Source organism: Dromaius novaehollandiae, chromosome 8 (assembly GCF_036370855.1).
Source record: "Dromaius novaehollandiae isolate bDroNov1 chromosome 8, bDroNov1.hap1, whole genome shotgun sequence".
NCBI classification, from domain to species: domain Eukaryota; kingdom Metazoa; phylum Chordata; class Aves; order Casuariiformes; family Dromaiidae; genus Dromaius; species Dromaius novaehollandiae.
Genome location: NC_088105.1, coordinates 9,332,582 through 9,350,845, shown reverse-complemented (window position 1 = coordinate 9,350,845; position 18,264 = coordinate 9,332,582). Strand labels below are relative to the sequence as shown.

At 40.4% G+C, this 18,264-nt stretch overlaps 1 protein-coding gene across 3 annotated transcripts in view; it reads left to right on the top strand.

Moving 5' to 3' along the window:
- Positions 1-18,264, top strand: part of COP1 (COP1 E3 ubiquitin ligase) — a 134,916-nt gene that overhangs the window by 56,391 nt on the left and 60,261 nt on the right. For all 3 annotated transcript variants that reach the window (XR_003259314.2, XM_026101024.2, XM_026101025.2), the window contains exons 12-14: positions 1,644-1,787; positions 11,414-11,522; positions 12,944-13,025. Coding sequence is in view for 2 of the 3 variants with exons in the window: in XM_026101024.2 (XP_025956809.2) it covers positions 1,644-1,787; positions 11,414-11,522; positions 12,944-13,025 (335 nt within the window). In the remaining variant the exon portion in view is untranslated. The remainder of the gene's footprint in view (positions 1-1,643; positions 1,788-11,413; positions 11,523-12,943; positions 13,026-18,264) is intronic.

Here is an 18,264-nt window from a genome sequence, read left to right as displayed (position 1 = left end):
ATGGCAAGTGAGAAATTGTGACTGGGGCTGTTTCTTGCCACTGCTTTGGAGATTTTTAGGTGCCTGAGTTAGATGACCAACTTGCAAGCTGTTTCACTGAATTTTATATCACTGGACTGCATATGAACGATCTATTCTCTCCATCATTTAAAAATAGCTTGATGGTGTCATCTTTGCAAGGATTTGAAAACGCTATTGCTGTTTAAATTTATCTCCCCTTGAAAGTATTGCAATGCCTTCAACTTCTCAGCTATCATGAGGGGTAGAAAGCTCTAGGCATTATGGCTATGAGGGCAACCTAAAGAGCCCCCTCCCTCCTCGCGGCTGGTTTAGTGCTTTCTAATTGTGTGGAAAAGTACCTTAAGTCCCTCTGCTCAGCATTTTTCAAGCTGTATGAATGTGGAATCTGAGTGTAAGCTCAATTTTCCCTGCTGCTGCTCAGAACTTCCTGCCTGTCTCAAATGCTGTGGTTTCTTGAAAAACTGAGAGGGACATCAAAGTTAATTATTGAGCACAAGAGCCCCAAAAGAGACCTCAGAGTAGTAGAAGACCAGTTTGTCAAGAGACTTAGGGAGAGCTGGTTATCAGTCATAGCAGCCTGGAGACTCGGAGGGCAAATGCCCCCCAGCCCCTTTCTGTGCTGTATCTTGTCTCGCTGAGGCTGGTATTCCTGAAACTAGGTAGGCAGAGCTGCATATCCTCCCCGCCGTGCCTGAAGAAACATGGGCTGCAGGCAGTCCCTTTCTGAATAAGGAACTACTTCTGGAAAGCAGTTTTAATTCTCCATTAGATGTCTAATAAATTTCTTTAAAGCCTTTCCAAGCTGTGAAAGCAACAATGGCGTTAGCTTTCTGTAACCTGCTGCCTTTCTTTCTTTCACGAGTATTTCATGTACAACCTTAGGGTTTTCTCATTTGCAGCTTAACTTTATTATAAAGTGACTGCTTTTACTTCTGACTTCATTGATATCTATTGCAAACTTGCCCTGCAGTTCAAGACAGCAAGTGTCTTGGTTTCCAAGAGCAACCTTAGGTGGAAGTTATATTGTGTGAGGTTTTTATAGTACTGATGATATACATTTCAGCCCTCTGCTCAGGGAATTTAGGTTTTTTCTTCCCACAAGTACTAATATGGTGTGCATTAACACTTAGAGTTCACCAAGCTGCTAGAGAGAAGAGCTAAGGGATGGAACAGTTCAACCCAAAGAAATCAATTGGCAGTCATCCCACGGCACGTGGTTCATAGATCACACAGTCAAATTTAAGCACCTCCCAGGGTGAGCTGTCAGCTTTGACATTTGGGTACCTCATAATGTCGATGGTGGACTTGAACAGAAAACCTCTGGAGTGCCTGAACAAAGGCACCATCTGCAGGAGGGAGACTGTGCTACCACCAAAAGTCTGTTTCAGTAAATAAACTGTTAGGAGAGGATTAGAAAATGGTGCCTAAGAGCAAGAACTCCATGCTGTTTGTGTGTGCCAGACCATACCAAGTTGCCTTGAATGCAGTGTTTACTAAGTGTATTCTTCAGAAGAATTGTGATTATCAGTTCCGCAACACTGAGACCAGTTAGATGGTAAAATACGCTGCTTGTAAGTACATGTGTTGTTACATGATTCTCAATCTGTGCTTTTGTTCCTCAGTATTGAGTTCGACCGAGACTGTGACTACTTTGCCATTGCTGGGGTGACGAAGAAGATTAAAGTCTATGAGTATGGTACAGTCATTCAGGATGCGGTGGATATTCACTACCCTGAGAATGAAATGACCTGTAATTCCAAAATCAGGTAGGCATCGACTTTGCTTTTAAATGTGGAATGCCTTTTGCATTAGTCTGTGTATGTGCAGTAGCTGTTCCGTTGTGGGAATGTGTTGCAGGGAAGGAAAGATGGAAAGCAGAAGGAATTGATAGCTTGCTTTGAACTCTGGGTGGGATCAGGTGGCACAGACACCAATACCTGTGTATGCCAGGCTCATCCAAGGTAATAGCAGGTCTACGTGTCATGAGGAGAATGGAGTATATGGTAAACTACCTTTTTGTTCCTTGCAAATGCTGTTGTATACCTACACAGTTTAAAGGAGAGTAAGAGTGGAGTAGTGGATATGCTACAGGTAACACCTTAGCTTGTCTGAGGATAACTTTTGTGCCCAGTTCTTTATAATAGCTAGCAAATTCATTCATACGTTGCTCTCTTCACTGACCAGTTCCTTTCTGCTCTGCTGAGAGGCTGCTAGTCCTCTCATGCTAAGTATCATTGTAGATGACTTAAACGAAAGAAATTATTGAACACCTCAGAACTTCAGTTGTAAGCATCCAGCTAACATAACTTCAATAGAATTTTCGAATTAAGATTTTTTTTTTAAGTTCAAAAGTAAATAATATAGGAAGTCAAACCAATTTACTACTATAATACAAATCTTTGGCATCTCTACTCAACTCACTTTTTATTTAGCATTTTACACCTAAGAACAAAATAAAACACAAGTGTAAGTAAAAATTTTATAACAATCCAGTTCCTACTAAAACAAATGTTTGCAACTCTGTAGTGTAAAATTCGTACTTAGTTTCGTAGCTGATAACATATCTTAAGACACATCAGTCACTCCTATATTGCTTGTGCTGATTATTCTTAGGAATTATGTAACACTACTTCATGAAGAAGATGTAAATGCAACTTTACCCAGGGACCAGCTTTCAAGATTTTTTTTTCTCATATGTGTTTTTAGATGAACAGTCACATTGTGGATGAGGCAGTATACAAATGTAATAAACACTGTCCTTTAACAAACAATATACAGATAGACAGATGTACATTTAAATACAACTCTGTTTGGAATGATTCTTTTCTAATCACTATTATAAATTTTTCTTTTTTCCCCCTTTCCTTCTCTTCCCCTGCCCTCTTTTCACAAGATTGGTTTTTATATCAGCCTTGTTCAACTATCTTTTCCCACTCTGACTCACAAGGAAACGAATATAAACAGTCTGAGAGAGGTTTATATTGATAAGCCGTATTGATTTTGGAGCTTATGTTTTAATGTACATGTTTCAAAGGGTTATTGGTTTGTTGTGTTGTCCCCTTATCTCTACCTCCTCTCCTCCCAACAAATTCTAGGAAATGTGTGGATATATGGAAATAGATAAATTTTTATAGGCAAATACAGGCATGACAAACTGCTGAATCCATCACTTTCCAAACTTAGGAAATAACAGGACTTCTGAAAATGGTTAGTATTTTTAACTGAATCATGGTAGAGTTCCTGATACTCGGCTTCAACTTGACTTTGAAGGGAAGAGCAGAATGATGGGAGAAGAACCTAGCAGTTGATTAATTCCTCTTACCTTAATTAGAAGGAGAAAATAATGTGTATTTGGTACTTCTGTCTGCCTGAGACTAATTCCAAACTGATTTTGCTATTTCAAATGTGATGGGAATCTACCCTGACAGTTTTGTCAGGCATTAGATAGTTGGTTGTTCTCCCTTCCCTGGCAGGCTCTGGTGAGGAGAGTTGCATTAACACATTTAGTGATGTTGCTCTTGTCAGCTATGTGCTGTAGACAAGACACTACTTGTGTCCAGGTTTTCCTCTCTCTCATAAATTTAGTGCACGAGCACACACAACTACATAAGTATCTATATAATATACATTTTTGTGTGATACTAAATGTATTGTCCTCTGACAGACTGCATTGCAGCAGAGATAGACAAGGTCCTCTTCTGTCACTTCCTTGCCCTAGCTTCTCTCGTTCCTCCTAAGAAATGTGTTTGTTCACTGGCACCTCCACACTACAATATTCCTTCAGTATGTGGGTGCTTTTGGTTTTGACAAATGAAGCTAGACTGTCAATCAAATGTATTCTTACTATATCCATTAACTGTGCTGCCAGTCAGTGGTTCTGTGGCTCACTTGCGCTGTAGCACAGTGTAATAAATTGCTATTCTAAAGTGGCATAGCTCGAGGGAGAAGAGAATGTATGAAGGCCCTAACTTCATTACAGAATATTGCGCTTTGCCAAAAACATGCCCATATTATAATAGAAATCTAAAAAAGTGGAGCCTGCTCCTGTAAAAAGCACTGACTTGAAGCTGTTGATTTTAATTTGGGTAGAGATGCAGCCTCTTCAAAAGCCATATTCTAGCTATCTGGTAATGTCCTTTCTGATATCAGGGATGTATGTAAATGCATCGGTGGCACATCTCAACACAGAGACAAATTCTGCCCGTCGCCTCTAAGGATTCTGCTAAAGGTCTGTTCTGGAGTTTGTGGCTGCATCATGCTACTGTCATTGAGAAATCATTTTGTAATAAGGCAGTCTTGTGGGCTGTCACGTCCCAGTTATTTTTAGGAGGCCTCAAACAACAGAAAACTTGCTCAAGACACTAATTAGCCACTGATGAGTGTAATGGTGATCTTGGAGATAGCTGAGGATGCTTAGCTGTCATCACTCTTGGAAGTGTGTTGCAGCACGCACTAGGGGCCTCAGTGCACGTCCCAGGGGACTTTCTGACGTGGTAAAAAGAAGCAGCAGGAGAGGCGCACGAAGCTTGTGCACGTACTGATTCTGGTGATGCTCCCGCTGAAGCGGGCACATGGCATAGGCACCATTTGTAACGTCCATTCCTTCCTTGAGCTGCACCAAGCTGTCCGTCTGTGGGCACTTTTGCTTTCCAAGTACGCATCATGGGAAGCTTACCCTAAATTGATCCTGGTTAACCTTGTTCGAGGTGATGATGCTAGAACATAAATCCTTAGCTGTTACGCTAGTGACTCAGCTTTCAGAGCGGTAGCTCTGACAGGCTTTTATAAAAGCAGACAGGTGACAACATTTGTGAGGACTTGTGTCTGGCCAAGAGCAAGTCTGCTGTCCTGGAGCAGCTGTGCGAAGGGAAACCCTTGCCCAGTTTTGGGCTGGCACCATCCCAGCCCTGCTCTGCCGAGTGCCAGCTGGGCACTTGCTGAAAGATTGTTTCACACTAGGAGTAATTGATTGTAGGCTTTCCTGGAGCAAAGCCCTTACACCAGCTGTATCCGAGTCTTTTTTCCTCTTTTCCACCCCCGCTTTCTACGCCCACCTGCTTCTTAAATACATTCTTTTTTTTTCCTTCTCTTGAGCTTTCTGATCCTTATTTTTAAGAATGGGGAGGAAATTAGCATGTCAGTTTTCTGGTAAATGTGCATAGATTCTCTGAGAATGACAGTGGCATAAGCTTCCAGGAAAAACACAAGATGACACATAAATCCTCATAAAAATCACATTTACAGATTCATAGCTTCAGCACAAGAAACAAATCCTGGCATTGTGTAGGAGCTATAAACAGCACCCTATGAGCTAATTATGATTTGCCATGTCCCTAGCTATGACAGACAATAATCTGTATCTCCCCCCAAGGCAGAGGGAGGTGGGAAGGAACAAGGAATGAGCAGCTCGCGGCAAATGACAGTTCTTCTGTGATTTATTCAAGAGGCAGAATTGTTGTTTTGCCCTAGGTTGCAGGAGTGGGGGGAAAAAAATAGAGATTTAGCGTTCAGGTGAAAGAAATTGGCTTCAGGCCTTGTTAATCTACATTAGGTGGTGTACAAGTGTGGTTAGGTAAACACACTTTTTGAAATACATGTTTAATATTCTGCATGCTCACCACTGTATGTTTGCAGTATCTGTACTTCTGTGATCGATGTTACCACAAACCTCCAAAATCAGCTACATCTGTTTAGTCAACTGCAGTAAAAACAGAGCATCAGTAGGCTTTCCTTTTAGGATGCTCCTCGTATTTTATTGTCTTCATTTTTCAGTGTTGATAAATCAGATGTATGATTTCTCTGTCCTAATAGCAGTTCATGGGTATATTACTCTCTGCTTTTAAAATGGCAGTAAATTCCCACTGTTAAGTTAAAATTAAGCAAAAAAAACTTGCCTTACAGTGTTTTTCAGCTTAGATTCTTTGCTATATGGAGATGTATGAACTCTGTTTATGCTGAAACCCCTTTATGAATAGTTGTGTTGAAACCCCCATATTTCCAGAGCATAAAATGTTGGAAGACAAACAGGTTGTAGGGAAATATACCTTCAACTTTCATGAACTCCAGTTTCCAGAGCAACTGTCTCATTTTGCAATAAGATTAAGGAAAGTTTTTCTTTAAGAATAGTTTTATCTTAACTATTCCAGAGGTTTTCTTTGGATTGATTAAAGAAAAAAAAATTAAATAAAAATACATTTGTAATGGTAATGTAATTCTATATGTCTTGGAAGTATTTGGTTAGTGTTGTCATTCACATGGGTGTTTCTTTCAGGAATAGATCATTCGTTTAAAAACATTTCAGTCCTAAAAGTCATTTCAGTCCTGGGCAGCAGCTGACTCATAGTAATTGACTGGATCTGAAGCATTTGCCACTCAGAAGCAGGTCAGAACACAGCAGCTTGTACCTTATTAAAAGCTTTAACTCTGTTTAACTCTCATCGCCAGAGGGTCAGTCGACACCTGGTAACTTGATCATGGATTTGAAACACTTCAGCCATAAAAAGGCTGGCTCATGAAAGAAACATCAGTGCAGCTGACAGCACTAACCAAACTGTCCCATTCGTGTCATGGCATAAAATAATGTGCATAAATCTTTACAGGGTCAGGATTTCTGTGTCCAGATAAGATGCCGAGGTTAGGAGAGTGTTTCAGCAGTGGATGATTACCTTTCAACTAGGCCTTCTCTGAGAGTTTCACCTAGCTATTCTCCTAGGAAGTAAAGCTATCGCAAATCATAGCAAGATAAACCTCGGGAGTGTGACATATCACACTGTTTCTGGATTAAAGAACAAAAAACCTTTTTAAAAAAAAAAAAAAAACCTAAAAGAAAAGCGTTTAAAATAAACAGTTAAATGGCCATCACTCCAAGATGGTTTTACATAATTCCTTTTAGTCTAGTGCTGAATTATGCATTATTTCAGCCTTAGGTAGATTTTTTGGTTTTGTTTTGTTTTCATATTGCATTGCTTCCACAGTCTGTTTTCTCCTGCCTGTGTGTGGTTGCAGGCCATTTAAAGGTTGTCTACAAAAAGTTATTTTCTGTGTACTCCTGGGGTTTCAGTGCTTAACCCGTTTGAGGCCAGAAAGTAAGCTGCGTTTTTCAGTCCATCTCCCCTTTCTCCTCTCCTTTCCTCTTTGCCAGCTTGCTCTTCCATGGACTTTGAGCCTGTTGTTCAATTTGTGTCACCCATGCTAATGTCTTTAAAAGGCCTCTACCCTTCTGGGTTCAACAGGTTTCAACAAAACTTGCTGTGTTGGGCATGGAAGAGTGCCCTCAGTGCTCCCCTGAGGGAGCATTGCAGTACCATCTCAACCCTTTGTAGATCCCAGGGAATGTCCCAAGCACAGGAAAGCCTCTGTAAAAGCATGTGTCATCATATGTGCCAGAGAATGAAACCAAGGGCCAGTCAGACATAGAGGTGTTCAGAACAACTTATTGAACAACTTATTTTAATCTTTTTGCAGCCCTTATGAGAGGCAATATCATGCTGATGGAAAGAATGGTTAGACTAAGAGGCATCCTTTACCTGGAGAGGGAGCTCGCCTCTATCTCATCAAACCCAGAACTCTGCCCTACAAAAAGTTATTTTTGAGGATTTAAATTATAAAGAACCTTGAGTATTGCACTATCAAGCAGAACACTTTAAGAATTTGTAAAGAGACCTGCTGGATGGTGATGAGGGAAGAATTAAATTGGAGGTGGAAGGGGATTGGTTTTGTCTTATGAACCTTTAATAATGTTTCTTAAAAATGAAAGGTGTATGTGACTTAAAAAAGGTGTTAATTGAACCACTTAGTTGCTGCAAATCCCTAAACATTTTTCACCTGTCAGTTTGTTTTTTCCTTTCTCTGTCTTTCGATCTGCAAATGTTTTCCAAATGAGTGTTAACCCATTGTTAGCACCGTCAGACTTCAGTGATACAGACTGCTTTAGCATGATCTTTGCAGTGCCAAATCTAATGGACATGCTTTTGGGCACCAAGCAGTTCATTTTCTCCGTCTGTGGTGACTGATATAAGTTACCTCTCCCTACAAACCTGGCATTTCTTACATCCTTAGATCTATCACATCTCAGCAGTGTTTAACCTCTCAGTTCTTTTGATTTTTCTGCCTACTCAATAATTCCTAATTTTCATTGTTTAGAGTAGTTTTTTCCTTTTTGACAATTATGATTTTCTTAATTCAATTTGCAATGTCTAGTTCACTCTGGAGTTCAGATATGAATCTCATGCTCTCCCAGCATAGAACATCTGTCCCTGAATTGGTCAGGATGGCACCATCATGTCTGTCTTTCCCTAGGACTCTATCCATTTCCTGCTGCTACCTGGCATATTCTCAAAGCTGTCCTGATAAAAGCAGAATTTTTGAGATTTAGCCCTGCACTGTATTCCTTCTGCTTTTGTATGACTATTAAACTTGAAGCTATTTTTTGGGCATGGGGTTCTTTATTTCCTTGGAGCCCTGACTTGAGATAACGGGGAAGGGGAGGGGGGGGACATATTTAAACTGGTAAATGTGTAGTGCACCCATTCTTCTCCAGCCCTGCTGTTAGTTGGAGACTACTCTCAGCCTAGAGCCCAGCTGTGTTGCAACTCTAGGTCTCTGAAGCATTTTTGCTTCCATCAGTGACTGCTCCACTGGAACTGAAGCTCCAGACTTCAGACGAGTTATTTTTGGACTGCTGCAGCCTTTTTGTCACAGTGCTGGTGGGCAGTGCCTGCCAGCAGCATTTGGTCTTCAGGGAGCCACTTAAGCCTCTCTGGATAAAGCTGCTAGTCAGTTATAGGCTATCAAGACCTGCCTTTCTGAGGGTACCTGAAGGTAGTAGAGTTAGCATAAGGTTATCTCCTTGATGATACATTTGAGGGCAGTCCTTGTACTTAGAAGGGCTGAGGACACTAATATTTCCTAATTGGCTTGTTCTGGAGGAGATGAAAGCAGGAAAAGCACTCCCTGAGCTGTATCACTTCCAGTTTTTCATAGCAACTGGTGGTAAAAGGTGACTTTACAGACTAGGTAGGCAGACAGTGAGGTGGATTGAAAACTGGCTGAATGGCAGAGCTCAGAGGGTTGTGGTCAGTGGTGCAAAGTCTAGTTGGAGGCCTGTAGCTAGCCATGTGCCCCCTGGTTAATACTGGGTCCAATCCTGCTCAACTTATTCGTGACCTGGAGAATGGGACAGAGCGGGCCCTCAGCAAGTTGGCTGACAATAGAAAACTGGGAGGAGTGGCTGATACACCGGAAGGTTTTGCTGCTATTCAAAGAGATCTCGACAGACTGGAGAGTTGGACAGAGAGTGACCTCATGAAGTTCAGTAAGGGGAAGTGCAGAGTCCTGCACCTGGGGAGGAATAATCCGATGCACCAGTACAGGCTGGGGGCCAAGCAGCTGAGAGCAACTTTGCAGAGAAGGAGCTGGGGGTCCTGGTCGACAAGTTGAGCATGAGCCAGTCATGCACCTCCATGGCAAAGAAGGCTAATGGTATCCTGGGCTGCATTAGGCAGTGTTGCCAGTAGGTTGAGGAAGGTGATCCTTCCCCTCTACTCAACCATGGTGAGGCTGCATCTGGAGTACTGTGCCCAGTTCTGGGCTCTGCAATATAGGAGAGAGATGGTGCTACTGGAGTGAGTCCAGCAAAGGGCTACTGAGGTGATTAAGGGATTGGAGGATCTCTCATATGAGGAAAGACTGAGAGTGCTGAGACCGTTCAGCCTGGAGAAAGGAAGACCGAGGGGTATCTTATCAATGTGTATAAATATATGAAGAGAGAGCGTAAAGATGATGGGGCCAGGCTCTTTTCAGTGGTGCCCAGCGATAGGCTGAGAGGCAATGGGCTTGTGCAGGCAGAGGAAGTCAGAGCTGAAAGTCTTTGAATTGCTTAGTGAAGCTCCCTGTTGATGCAAGCACCAGTATCATGTGCTTCCCTTTGCATATTTATTCAGATTCACCTTAAACAGTTGGGTTTCTTAACCTCCCATTAGTCCTATTACATGGCTGCTCCAGTACTTCAGATAAGCTTGTTGACTGCACACAACTAAATAGCAGTTAGCTGTGAGTAGTGGTTAGTGGTCCTAAGTTCCCCTGTAGTTAGAAATTCATGCTCCAGTAAGCTAAGTTTGAACATAGTCAGGAATGGAATACCAGTGCTGTTTGCTGTTCTTTAGCTAATCAAAGAACAATGCTAATATTTTTAAAATGTCATAACAAATGAAAGGGTTTTTCCTTCCCCTCTGCATGTAAATGGTTTATTCCTAAGGGGAAAAAGGCTCCAAATGCATAGTAGGACCAAGAATTTTCCAAGGTAAAATACTTCCAAGTGATTCCATGTCTCTACATTATATTTCAATCTGTAATTGCATTAATCAAAGGATTAATAAAGAGTTACAGAATCATTAACTTCTAGTTTATATTATTGGTTAAAACCTGGCCACAAGACTGCCATAATCTAGTTAGCTGTGTTGGAGCTGCTTGATGACCTGCATGAATTGGATCTGTCAGTTCAGTTTCTGCTACATGCGTCACAGTTGATACCAACTGGCGTGCTTTTCTGCCAGATGGTCCAAAAATTGGTGAACAAGTATTACAAATCTTCTTACCTCTGTCACGTTTTCAGGAGTCAGAGTGGAGGCATATTGCCAGAAGAATATGGATGGGACTTGGCAGTATTGTTTGTGTTTGTCTTTTAATGGCTAGAGTTGGTCGTTCCGTTGTCATCTAGTTTTACATGACCACCTAATACAGTTTAAAATATAAATGTGTGCAATATATTTTGTAGTTCCTTGTTAGAAATCTCCTAAACTGTCCATTGTGAACAAACTGCTATTTTCTCCTGGGTAGGAAGGGGAGCTTTCCTTGTTTGCTGAAAGTAGTTTGTCAGAAGTCACAAGCTTTGATTTTTTGCACATAGGTATAGAACACGCATATGTGTCAGGGGGAGAGACTGACTTGCAACCCATGTAGCTGTATATTTTACATGTATAGCTTCTGTTAGGTAAATAGTTATCATAGTGGTAATGACAAAAGTGGTAGCAATTGGAGAGAGGCTAGGAAGTCAAAACCCAAGTTCTCCGTGAATTTGTATGGAGTTCAAGTAGCAGAACAATAGCAGTGTAAAGAGATGAATGCATCAAAAACAAAAAAATACACCCTAGGATTTTATATTGAGGGGAAAGCTGTCATGTAGGCCAATAAAACTTTTCTTTTTGCTTGGAAAGGTTTGCCATGTTTCTGGTGGCTTTTGGTTTTGTCTTTGCTTGAGTGTTTCAGTGCGATAACTGATCAAATGTTGCACACTCTGCAAAGATGCTAATTGCCTGACGTATTGCAAGAATGATTTTTATCTTGTAAAATATGGTTTAATGTGAGACTGACCAGGGCCGTTTCTCTTTTTAAGCTGTATCAGCTGGAGTAGTTACCACAAGAACCTGTTAGCCAGCAGTGACTATGAAGGCACTGTCATCCTGTGGGACGGGTTCACGGGACAAAGATCCAAGGTCTACCAGGTAAGGCGCGATCAGTAACAGTACTGTCTTTCCCACCCATGGACCGTGTTGTTGGGGGACATTGTGTGGTCCAAGATGTTGCTTTTAGTCCAGCAACAGGCTTTAGGTTCCGCAAGGTGAAACAGATTCCCCTCCTGTTTGGCAGATATCTTGTCTGAACAGCTTTATTGTACAGTAGTCCTCCAGCGGGGGGGGGGCACCTATATCGTCTTGTCACAGTAATTGTTCTGTGTAAGAGTTTTATGTGGTGACTTATAAGAGGCCTGTGATCAGAACAAGGAGCTTGGAAGCAAAGGTGATCAATTTGGTAGAAGGGGTTAGAAATGCATTGTGTTGGGAGCATAGCACATTTTAACTGGTCAGTGGTAATGAATGAGCTGCAGACTAGCCTTTGGTTCCCCTATCTTGACAGTTCAACGTAAGTTTTTAGTTCCTATTTAAGTCTTTGTTTACTTTTTTTATTGTGTTTTAGCCATAAATGTAATCTTGTTTTCATTAATCCTTTGCATGTCTCAGTTAAAAAGAAATTATGCTGGTCAAAATAAGACTTGTCTGTTTTCCTCTCAAATGTGTTTTGCATTTTTTTTATGAAGCTGAATAATGAACCTAGAGAGGACCAGCTGTTGCTTGTGTTAAAACAAACTAATTTTGCTTCCTATCAGATTACTTGATTCTTTTTATTTGGATTTACATAGATTGCGGAATGCATACTGGCATCTGCTTCACATATTTTGGAAGTCTTAATTACCTTGTCCTGGCTACCTCTTCACGTCATCGTCTTGCTAGCCTGTACAAAGGCATTAAGTAAAGGCTTTGACCGAATTTCAGATTTCATTCAATGCAGTGTTATGTTTCCGTGTGGATGTGCCTGTATGGCAAATACAGCTCTTCAGTGTTTTGGGAGTGTGCAGGCTTGTGCTTACGAGTGGAAAAACACAGGATTAGACACCGCAAGTTTTGTTTAGTACCTCAATAGGCAGGTGAGATTTTCCTACACTTTCAGGGGGGAGTATTTGAAATGGCTTAGAACAGATGTTGTGTCAATATTAGGGGATACAGCTGTCTTATATTAGAACAAGAAGCAGCATAGTGGAACGACAGTGACTCAAACCATGCTGGAAAAACAGACCTTTAGCATGTTTTTCTTGAAATCATTATTGCTTTTTTTCTAAATGGAAAAAAATCAGTTGTAGTTTTTTTTAATTGCTGTTCTGGTATTTTCTTTCATGGCATGTCTAGCATGCTGCAAGCATTGGTCTGGCTACGCAAAAAGGTTGTTTGAGAACCTGCTAAGCATAGTAAGCTTCTCTGACCAGGAGTCTCCTGACAGTTTATGCCTAACAGCATATGTTTTCCTTCTACTATTTTATCAGATTACAGCTCACTCTATATTCTAATACTTTTCTTGTTTCTATAAACAGGAGCATGAGAAAAGGTGCTGGAGCGTTGACTTTAACTTGATGGACCCTAAGCTGTTGGCTTCAGGCTCTGATGATGCAAAAGGTATTTTTCTTTTTTAGTCTCTATGCAGAAGGCTTGCACTTTGAATTCCCTTTGAGACATGAAAAAAGGGGACGTTTCAAGTAGCTGATTCCTCAGCTGCCTTCAGTATTGTAGCTGACATACTAATGTGTCAAGATGCTACTGAACTGTTCAGGACTTAGAGAAAGAGCATCTTTGTTTGGATTAAGATTTCTTGGTGTGATATTCACATCGTGGGGGTAATATGCTCTAGCTAGCATTTTCCAGAACACTGAACGAAGGAAAATGTATTTTAACATTGGTAAAGTTTGTTGAGTTAAAGCCTTGGGGCCTTTGAAAGGAACATGTGTATTTGTATTTCAGAAATGAGATTGTTGGTGAAAAAGCAGAAGTTAAAACTGCTTGGTGATCAAAACCAAATGCAAATTTTGTGCACGAGGAGAAGCCTCTTGATTTCATGATGCACAGTGTGTTTCTCAGAGCTTAACAGAGTTGGATGATGGACTGAATAAAAGCGTTGGGAGCAGCTCTTGACTTCCTAGTCTTCTGGGTCCTTTAGCCTTAGGGCTTTTGGAGAACTCTTAAGGCACCTGTTTATAACATACTGGTTGAGAAATGTTCCTCCTCTAAGGAGAAATAGGAAAGTTCTAAAGAAGAAAAAAATAGCACTGAGAAACATGTAATATTCTTCATCCCTAAAAAAACAAGATTGTATCTCTAATTTATTTACAATATCAAATTAGAGTTACTAAGCAGCAAGAGCTTTTGAATTCTGTAGTCAGTGGAGATCAGCTCTCCCATATGGGCTAACACAGCTCTGGACAGAGCTGTTCATTATTAGCTTTGAAATGATAAATTAACTTTTCATAAACATTAAATCTTGCAAGCCTCTGCCCACTAAAATGCTTTCAAATTCTGTTTCAAAAGAAAGCTGTGTTAGTGTTCCTCAAATGCATTTGACATTCTTGATGTAATTGTTAATTTCACGTACAAAAATGTAGCTTTAATGATCGTTTTATATTTAAGGTGGTTTAAAAATGGTTTTTGATACACTTCACCCTATTTGGTGGAAGTCAAGAGTGTTTTCTGTGCAATTAAATGCAGCAAGAGAGAATGCTTACCTTGTAATTACCCGCCTTTTCTTCACTCTGCTCCCCCCCCATGCTACACATTTAAAAAAAAAAAAAAAGAAAAAAAACTTATCTTCCAGATAGACATGCACCTATTGACATGTTAAGAAGTAGTCCAGCTTTGTAAAGGCAGCTGCAAGCAGAACTTTTGTTACTAATTTAACCATTTATTTCTTCATTAATAGTTTCTAAAATGTGCAATGTTTACTCAGAAATTATTGTAATAAAGTTTGCAGATCTGTATAACTTGCATTTCAATTCAAGAAGTGTCTTAGTTTTAAAGTTAGAGTGTTTTGGTGAATAAAACTTCTCTGGAACATTTTATCCATTACTTCTACCATGTTTTGACTGTGATTTGCATACTGAACACAGACATCAGTGACAAGTGGAGTCCTGTGTGAGTGTGTGAAACGAGCACAGCTTTTAGAAGTCTTTGTAAGATAAGAGCAATAGCAGCAAATTTCCAAATTAAACTAATGTTGCAGCATCCAAATTCCATCACAGTGAACATATTGAAAGGACTAAGTGTACAGAAAAGATATCACCTATGACAAGGTATCTTAACCAGCTCTCTAACCTGTCCAAGTTAAATTTTGCCTTTCTGGTTATCATGTGTGCATGTCATCTGAGTGAGTTTTGGGTTTGGATATGTAGCAGTGACGTGCTTGTTTGATCAGGTATGGTGTCTGGTACCCTTTCTATTCTTTTACTTCTCTGCTTGTGTAAGGGGAGAGTGGACTTTCTGACAAGAAATTTCAATGTTGATAGTTACTGGTGTGACCAGAATGATTGGAACTAATCTCTGTGCCCTTCCCTGAAAAGCATGGGTATAAAATATTCCTGTCAAGTGGTCAGAAAAAGCTAGCAAAAAAGCAACAGCTTTTCTATCTGTGGATGTGTGTATCTGCCTGTCTCTCCTCATTTTTTTTCAAGCTAGAGGCTAATTTTAAGCTTTTGGTACACTCAGAAGGCATGTATTGGGAAATGATGAATTTTAGATGAATAATCCTATCATCAGTGCTTTGCAACCTTCCCTGCTAGGGCTTAGAAACAGCAAAGGGGGTGCTAATGAATGGAGTGCCACTGGGGGGAAAATGATTCTGATATAATTAGAAACAACATCCTTGGGTCCCACCTCATCCCCTTCAATAAATGAAGGTAATACAGGATGCTTATTTGTGGAAAATCTTTCTACTTTAATAGCAGATAATGGGAGCATAAAAGCATTATTGTATAAACACAGTGGGTATTTGGAATAAAAGTCTAATTTTTATCTATAGTTGTCATGCCCTTTCCTCTTAAAGGGGCAAAGGTGGTTGAGTATGTCTATAGGGATGCAAAGTTGTATGCCAGCTAGATAGTGGTAAGTAAAAATTAGTGTTTAATTGTGCTAAAAGCATCTTGGGAAACTGCACAGCCTTAATTTCAGTTCCTTTATGTACTGGTAAATGCAGAAGCTATAATCCTTATTTAAGTAGCAAAGGATGACTTTCTACTGTTTGAATAGAAAAGATTCTTTAATTTTGCAGAGGAGGAGAGTCACTGGTACTTTGCTAGTGACTTATAGCTGCTTTTATAACTCAACATTGCTGTCTGTTCTGGATTGGGGATGTAGTTTAATAGCCAGAGTAAAGTTGGCAAATGAGAGCAAAATGTTTAATTGAGACCATGTGGTTGAGACTGTAGAATTTATACCTCCATTGTGGTAAAGACATGTTTGAGGCGGTCTTAAGGAAGTTATTTGACAGGTTGCTTGTGGAAGGTGGTCAAGCACTTACCCCTGTTCTGGGGTTGTTCTCAAAGCTTTCTGAAGCACATGGAGATACAAGCAATACTGAGAAATTTACCTGAATAAAGAATCCTGGTTTTATGTCCTTTCTGTAAGCTTTAGTCTCTTCAGCCATAGTCTCCATTCCCAGCTGAAAGTGAAGTAGTGGAGCAGGACAGGAACATGTGAGAGTCCTGGGCCATAGTGAAAGGTTACTTTTCATTGCCTCATGACTAGGAGTGCACACATCTTTTTGTTGTGCTTCGGGAAGGTAACTTCTGAACTGCCTTGCTGAGGAAATAAGACCATGAATTCTAATCCTACACCTACTTTTTGTGGTAGCCTTGAATTCAGTGGAGCAACACAGATTTGTCAAGTTGGCTACATAAAAAGGAAGCATGGCCTCGTAGATAGAGAACTAGCCTAAGAACTGCAGATTGGAGTTTCCACCCCAGCTTTGCCGAGAGCTTCCAGAGGGTAGTTTTGAGGTTTCGTTTCCCCTAGATACTGAGCTCCTTCAGCTTCTGTTGACTTTAACCGGAGGTTTAGGTGTTTACTGCTCTTAAAATCAGGTGGAACTTTCAGTTTGATTTTCCTGGCTAAGGGAAGTAGGATAACTTCCTGGAGATTTGTGGGGTGGTTGGATTCAATTGGGAATACCTCAAGAGGGCAGTTGTTGATCAAGATGCTGGTAGTTAGAGTGGCAACCAAAACTTTCTGGCTGGCTGTGTCTTACACTTTACCTTGGCAAGGAGGAGTACCCTGCAGTCATTGCCTGGTAACGTTGCTGTTTACAGCATGGGCCCAATGCCACTGACTTGCGCAAGACAGTGGATCGAAACTTTCACCTACAAGGGCAATTCAGCAGCTTGCTTCTGGCAAGACTGCTTAAATCTATGCGAATGAATTTTCTGGTAGGAGTATCCCATTCCTGGCTTACAGCTTTCTCAGTAGTGTACAATAGTACATACTCATACGTGTACTACTACTGTATACTTCTGCATGTATCCTATTCTTTTATTGCATGCAAGCATGGCTCAGTTACACTTGCTTTGGAGCACTTGCAGAGGTTTGTTACATGTGCGGATAGTACACTATTTTGTCTTTTGACGAAATATGAAGTCTCCAACACAATGATTCTTGTATAAGTAGATTTTTCCTTCAGCTGTTGCAATACAGGCTTCCACCTCTTTTAGTGTTTGTGCACAGAATTGATGTATAGAGGATTGATTTACAAACTGATGTACCTGAATTAAAGCTCAAACCAACTAAAAAGAAATCTGAAAAGATTTAAATGTTTTAAACCAAGAAAGGTGCTTTGTATTCATCTTGCTTGTTTGGTGAGGGGAGGATATTTGGCCTTATGGAGAGATATATCTCTCGGCAACAGCAAAATTAGGAAACATATGCTTTAGGAACATGTTTTAGGAATAGTTGATCTCAGATGGTTGCTTGCCTCATCAACACAATTCAGAGTGTTATCAAGACATCTGTAGGTTGTATAATTACTGCCTCAACCTCAGCAAAACTGCTTAAAACTACAGCAAATAAAGTATAATTCATGAGGGTAGAGTTTATTAACCTGTCAGTTCTCTTTAAAAAATAATGGACAACTCCAGATAGAACTTGACATGTTTCATTGTGTTGTTATATGTCATACATATCCTTTTTATAGCACTGACTAAGCTATAATTGGAGCCCCACGTATTCCATAGCAGTTAGATCACAGAAATTGTTGTAGATCCTAATCTTTGTCTGTCAGTTGTAACGAATATTATGATGGCTTTGAACACACAGGTTGACTATTCACCAGATGGAATAGCTGAGCTTGTGACCTGAAGACTTAAATGAAGAAAAAGGAGCCAAGTTGAAACTTAGCCCTTAATTAGCTTCTGCTACAAAACTGAGACCAACTGGCTATTATTTATTAGAGATGGTGTTAAGGAGAGACTTCTCCATTTTGGACACAGCTTTAAATAATGATACCTAGTTAGAAGGCTTCAAGGCAATCTTTGTGTGTAGTACTAGATTTGGGCACAGCATTGTTTTGAATTGTGAGCTCATTTAACCTCTTTGCACTCCTTTAGTTTAAGCAATGTCTGGTGACAGTATCTCCTTTTAACCATAGGATTACTTGCTTCCTATACCATCACATCCATAAACTTAACGTCCTCTACTGCCACTGCAACATAAACTATACATCTGTTGGTGTCTGTTCATTGAAGTAAATTGCCAATGTTTTGTTGTTTTTATAAAAAACTGTTTCCCATCTCCCTTTTCACTCCACTCTCCCCAGCGCAAACACAGTGGAGGTGGTATATCTTCCAGCCTCGCTTGAGGGAAGAGAATGTCTTCGGTAATG